Source organism: Wolffia australiana, chromosome 3 (genome assembly GCF_029677425.1).
Source record: "Wolffia australiana isolate 7733 chromosome 3, ASM2967742v1".
Classification (NCBI taxonomy): Eukaryota; Viridiplantae; Streptophyta; class Magnoliopsida; order Alismatales; family Araceae; genus Wolffia; species Wolffia australiana.
Window position 1 is genome coordinate 390,525 of NC_135837.1, and position 6,694 is coordinate 397,218.

At 38.8% G+C, this 6,694-nt stretch overlaps 1 protein-coding gene across 2 annotated transcripts; it reads left to right on the forward strand.

Moving 5' to 3' along the window:
- Window positions 1–488: 488 nt before the first annotated feature.
- On the forward strand, window positions 489–6,461 carry LOC144700499 (Ubiquitin-conjugating enzyme family protein). 2 transcript variants are annotated; one of them, XM_078571898.1, is made up of 12 exons: window positions 489–673; window positions 787–842; window positions 1,270–1,335; window positions 1,448–1,515; window positions 1,891–1,924; window positions 3,981–4,050; window positions 4,176–4,233; window positions 4,801–4,929; window positions 5,579–5,670; window positions 5,742–5,826; window positions 5,959–6,037; window positions 6,136–6,461. In XM_078571898.1, exons 2-12 carry the CDS (start codon window positions 830–832, stop codon window positions 6,216–6,218), a joined length of 777 nt encoding a protein of 258 aa, XP_078428024.1. In that variant the 5' UTR covers window positions 489–673; window positions 787–829; the 3' UTR covers window positions 6,219–6,461. The 2 variants fall into 2 exon arrangements, with proteins under 2 accessions (XP_078428024.1, XP_078428023.1); XM_078571897.1 differs by having other exon boundaries at window positions 489–660.
- The last annotated feature ends 233 nt before the right edge of the window (window positions 6,462–6,694 follow it).

The window sequence follows — 6,694 nt, forward strand, 5'->3', positions numbered from 1 at the left end:
ACTGGATCACCAATGGTTCAGTACAATAAACTTGAATCTAATCACTCAGTTCAGTCAATAACCTTGAATCTGAACTGGGTCTCAATCAGCTCAGTAATGCATAATCAATTAGATCATGACACACAATCCAGGTCTAAAATTTGAAGAAAAAGAAATGTCAACATCAAATGCCAAATCATATTTGGACTCAACCTTGAGAAATGCTCAATTTATTCTTTAAGTCTCAAAATCTCAAAAAACTCTCATGGCACTATATCATCCTTGATTAAATTTTTTTTACCCCTATCAACCCATTACTGATCAAAATGCTGTCAAACATCTACTACCTTTGGCTGTAGTCACATACTTTGAACACTTGCAAGTAGTGAACGATTGTGATATTTGAAGTCCAGGGATGTGTCTACAATTGGCTACGTTTCACTATCCGAAACTAATTATAGTTAATCTTAAATATTGCATGACCATGATTTGCAAAATCCTCTTGGGAAGTAATCGCAGGGCTTAATCTTTCGATTGCGTCGCAACAGCCCATGTTTACTCGTATCGAAAGAGGTACAAAATCTATTGTGGCGTGGGACTTGAAGCGGAAAGCACGGCGCAAGAGCTTTGCCCTGGGCTAGGTTTCTTGCAGTTGGAGTTTTTGTGCTCTATCCGGCTGTTGTACGCTACTCTAGTTGAATCCCTGATCCTTTGCTACAGACATTAGCCCGGCTTTAATTTCTCTCTTTTTCGCCGAAAAGATTGAAACTTTTGGAAATTGAAATGTGTTTGCGTATTTATGGACAGGGTTCTGGCGGAATTCCCTGGCTTATTAATCTCTGTTGAAGGAATGGCTCAATCCGGTGGGAAGTTTCGGACATAGTTTTCCTACGATTCTATCATGATATTTCTGTTGCATATTTGGTTCAGACAGTACAGATGAAACCCATTGTGTGAATTGAGGAAAGGCCTTCATTTTACTTGGTTCAGATAGTGCCGATCATCCTTACATCGACCTTTATTTTATAATTTCAGTTACAGAGAAAATATGATTTCAAACTGTGGACATTTTTGCGGTTTTCTGCTCGTTGTCTATAGCTTATTATTCTGTCGAAAGAGATCGCACAACTTTTTTGTGAAAATGAAACTAAAATTGCCCCCATAGTAGAAACTACGTGATAAATATGTGCAAGTTTCCACTTTAGCTTTTACTTTATTCTTAGCCTTTTTCTGGGTCGTGCATTTTTCTCGGTATTAATGATTTCTGATATATTCTGATATATTCTGTAGACTATGCATCGGAGCAAGAAATGGAGATCGAAGCGTTGCAGGCCATTCTTATGGATGAGTTCCAAGGTTTTTTTTTTACGCATGTTTAATGTGCGAATTATTTTTTTCCCTCCATTTCAGCGTATCCTTGCTTCTGGGTAGAATTATGGATCTTACTGGTTTTTGGATAATTCGTCAGAGATTGATCCAAACGAGAGTGGCTTAGGTACGGATGGCCGGTGTTTCCAGATACTGCTTTCTCCACAGGTGACTTTGCACTATCATTCTTTTGCGTGTGTTATTTCAAATGTTAAGATGCGAAGACCTAGACTTAGTCCATCTTGAATTTCAACATTTTACCGTTAGTAATGTTCATCATGGTCAATCTGTTGTTGATTTCAGCCTCTGAATTGATAAGAAGTCAAAAGTCTCATCAATTTATCGTTGCTGTCGTACATCCTTTTTTCGCTCATTAAACATACTATTTAGAATGCAAATATAACCCATCCATTTTCCAGCCTTCGTAACCTTTTTGTGTATATTAGCACTGGAGGTTAATCCCACATATTTCTTGAATGATGGGCCAATAAATTTATTTCTCATAGAAAATGCATCTGACTCATCATTTATTTTTATGTGCAGGATGATGATGAAGAGGAGGTGAAGCACTTCACAGGTTTGTGCATCGGATACCAAAAAAAAAGTCCATCTATGGCTGATTATATGATAATTTCTAGCCATCTATTTTTTTTCTAGAGTTGTTACTGTCACGATCTATTCCCTTTAATAAGCCCACTAAGGGCATTTTGGTCTTTGCATCTCCCTTTAAATATGTAGCTCTCCTTGTTGGAGGGCAGGACATGAAGTTACAATTCAGTTTCCCCCTTTGATAGTTACTATCTAACTAAGGGCCGACCACTCCATTTGGTTTTTTCCCCTTCGGCGACGCCCATTCCGTCGTATCCCTGTCTACCTCATCCACTTCGGTATTGTTCATCCGCCAAGGTCTCCTCTTTCCTTCTCAATATGCCCCCCGGTGGGGATCATATCAATTACTCAACTCTTCACATGAACGTCACAAGTTGGCAAAAGCTAAAGTGGAACGATGGAAAATATGGTCATCAGATTCTGGTTTTAATGCAGCAGAAAGTGTATTTTTGTTTTACTATTTTCCTGCATGGAAGAGGGCTACTTACATCTAGGTTCAATTATAGAATACCAGAACTGATGTGGTCGCCACACCCTATCGGTGACCAGTTCTATCCCCCACTCTTGGTCGTGGAACACACACTACATTGCAGGATGCATCCAAGAATGTAGGTCATGGAGGACCTGATGACAAAATCAAATACAACAGGGCTTTTGATTAGATGGGGGGGGACTCTTCTAGCGCATATGCTTGCTTGCTATAAATTAAGATAAGTGGAATACTGGATGATGACCTCAAGGCCGACCTTTGCAATGATAGTTTTTGATCCAAAGACTTTCTAGGAATTGTTATCTAGCTTTGTGAGATAGTGTCTTAATGTGTTACAGTCTTAATTTTTAACGTGGAGCTGAAGATCATACAAATGGTTAGACATGCAATGAATTATGATTAGGTCTTCATGTGCTTTTATTTCATAGTTTTAGCATCTAATCTCTTTAGTATTGAGTATGGTTGGTGTAATAATAGGCTATTTATTTTAAAGGATCTTTCTTGTATTTCTCGCATAAACATCTCTTCTGTTTGCAATTTTCTAATATTTACACCACTAGTTGGCTAGTGTCACCGGTTCCATTCAAGAGATAGCCAAAAAGATCAATTTTCACTAAATAACGTCATATTATGTATAGGAAATAGACGGGCCTAAGTTACTGACGAATGTGGGCCCGTTTGATCTATTTTTACTAGTCGGACCTCCTTAGGGCACAATCAAGATGTTTATGAAAAAGGAAGCATAAGAGTAATAATATGAGAGCCATTTTGGTACTGGTAAGGGATGGGTATCACTATTCCATCTCAGATCGAGCCTTGCAATCAATAATTCATGTTAAACTGGGGCCATCTCAAAACCTGTTTCACATGAGGTCTTAAAATCTTAGCTTGTCTGGATTTATCTCATAAATAGTAGGATAGGAACTTTATATGAGTGCGAGAGACCTTTTATTAGAAAACACACTGTCTTCATTATGCTCATTTCTTATAAAATCTCTCACAGCCAACCATCCTTTTATGAAGGAGAAACAACTACGTGTTCTTATTCATGCTGATGCTTTAATCTAGATTAATGAAGGAATCTTTTGCGTTGCTGATGCAAGTAATAAATTCTTTCAGTCACTAACGTTTTTTGAATTATAGTAGATTTGCCTCCTATACTTATGAATTTACTACCGCCAACTCGACACTCCCTCTTTTTCATGAACATGAGTTCTTAATATTTTTTCTAATGAAGGCATATGAACACATAAGTTATGGAGAGAAAGGATAGATGGATTATAACCATACGCAGCTACATTAGGGTGAGTATAAATATGATACCCTCATGAGCGAAAATATGCAACGGTCCATTGAATTATGTTAGATACATTTAGTTAATACGAACACAAATCTCTGGCTGCTGTACTCTCATGACTGACCTATAGTTGGACCTGTTTTTTCATTATTTCTCTAGTTGTGATGAATGCTCCAAGATTTTTTATTTTGTATTGCCAGATCTTGCTGCTGATCCTTTGTCACTTTTCTTCTGCAGTTCAGCTTGCTTTGATATTCTCACATACCCCTAATTATCCGGATGAACCACCTCATCTTAATCTTAAAAGGTTAGCTACTCCTATGAACATTCGAAGGTCCCATTCAATTATTTACAAATCATATTATGTTAAGAAGTATGCTTTGGGATTTGCCCCGAGTTATTTGTCCTCCACTGTTGACTATTTTCCTGCAGTATTCGAGGCCTTAAACAAGAGGATCTCACAACATTGAAGGAAAAGCTTCAACAGGAGGTATCTGCCTGTATGCGTCCTACTTTTATGGGCTTATTTGTCTCGTCTTTGGCATATTTTAACGAAAATCAAGGAATTAAGTATAAAATCTCGGCCAAGTCTCCTCTCCAACATATAACATGAGATCAGACCTAAACGATCGGACCTAAATATTCAATTTGATTTAGCAATCTTTAGATCCGCTCAAAGATGGATCTAATCATTAAAGTTGATGGATCAAAATGGAAATCTCATAAAGTCTGATATAGAGGGGGGACCTCTGGCCTTTTCGTCTTCTTTTTTGCTAAGTGTCGTTTACATTTTTATTCTTTTCCCAGTTTTTTTTCCTCGTCATTTTACATTTTTTTATCAGTTATCCGATGAAGGTCATTACCTCATGAGGAAAACGTTGGGCCACATGTAGTTCACTTGTCCAAATTTTCAATATGCCTTGTATGCCTCGTCACATGAATGACATATTTTCACATGTTTTCGGTTCATTGCATCATCTAGAATTTTAATCCTGTCCTTGTAGTTTGGTTGTTTTGCTGATTTCTAATTTGGGTTTTGAATTTTTAATCTCTGCAGGCATCAGAGAATCTTGGGATGGCCATGGTTTATACTCTTGTTACTTCCGCCAAGGATTGGCTGACAGAAAAATTCGGACAAGAAGAGGGCGGTGAAGAATCTGATGAAGATGAATCAGGAAAGGAAGATGTAAAGCTCATCTTTTAGCTACTTTTTCCCTTTTTTTGCCTTGATGCATTTCTTTAACCCACTTCCTGTTAGGATAACAAACAGCCTAACAATTGAATATGATAACCTTCGCGGTAGAATTCCAATTCAACGAAAAATGCATATATCTTTCACTCAGATCGCAACTATCGACCCTTGAGTATCCCGATCATTACAAGAAAGAGAAGTAAAGGAAGGAATTAAGGAAAGAAAGATTATCTCGGAACGAAGAACGGTAGAGGTGACGATTTGGGACAACCGGATCGGTAGCCCGACGCAGGAGAATCTCCAGGAGCGTTTCTTGAAGTAGATTTCCAAAAGTGGTCCTCAAGCCAGCCCCATTCCTCTATTTAAACCAGCTTCCCGCCACCTTTAGTGCCGCTCCTTTCCCGCCCTTTTTATTTCGAATTCTCCACGTGTGGTTCACTCCACACGTGCGGTATCCTTGGTTTTTCGTTTCTTTGTCATGTATGTGCGCAAAGGACACTTATCACTTCCCACGCTTCCTGAATGAATTTTTGTGGACCCATTTGATAAACTATCCCCTTTCGCTGTGGGTTATTCCGATCTTATCCCATTCTTAAATTGATCTTCATTTCCTGATAAATATGAAACATGATCGGCATTTCAGGTTATTATTCCCCACGGAGAACCGGTCACCATTGAGACATTTACAGTCTGGCGGGAAAGATTTGAGGCAGAATTAGCATTAGAAAGAGCCAAGTAAGAAGCCTTCAAGTTTAAACTGTCTCTCGCATCAGAATCATTATATAATTCCTTGATTCTTTTTGCAGGTTGATGCCCGACTCAGCACTCGTAATGACCAAAGAGAAGAAGCTCTCGGGCAGGCTGTGGTTTGAGAGCGGGAGAGCAACAACTGTAAGCCACTAAAGATACAAAGAGATGCAATCAATCATCTTCATCATCATCATCATCCTCATCATCATCATCATCATCATCAGCCTCATCATCATTTTCATTTTTATGAAATTATTTGTTTCATTCTTCCAGAAAGGGGTGGGTGCCATCACAGAAGAAGGGTCTGAGGTGGAAGACGAGGAAGACGTCGATCTTGAGGATGACTTTGAAGGTCTAGTCATTCTTCCTTGTTTTCTTTACTCTTTATTTTGTAGTTTTGATTTTCTATCTTCAGAATTTCTGTGAGGTCTCACAAAATCATACTTTCAGATGAAGATGACATGCTCGACCACTACCTCGCAGAGAGGTCGGACCAGTCCTCTGATGGCTCTCGTCGTGGCCAACGGTTTTGATCATTTTTCTGCCTTCATGGAGAAGAGGTGTAGAGACAGAAGACGGAAGCCCATGGATTCTTCTTCCGACCGTTTCGCTCATAAAGAAGAGTCTTTTTCACAATTTTTTTCCCTCTCTACAAGTGAGATGAAATGATTTGGCCCCTTATCGGAGAGATGATTTCGTGTAGAATAAACTTCACACTGCATATGGTTCAGAATTCAGGGGATTTATGATCTAAGTGAAAAACCATTTTTTTAATGTATTCTTTCTCTGACTAAGATCTAGTCAATACAAAGGGAACATGTCGCCTGAGGAGCAAGTGAGATAGAGATAGAGATATAGATATAGAGGGAGAATGAGAGGTGAGGAGGAAAGAAAAGAGAGATGTGAGAGGGAGAAATGAATTCTTGGGTATGTGATCACACAGATGGAAGGAGACATCAACAGAAACTGAAACCGATCATGAGGAAGAGGGAGAGAGGCCATCCAGAAG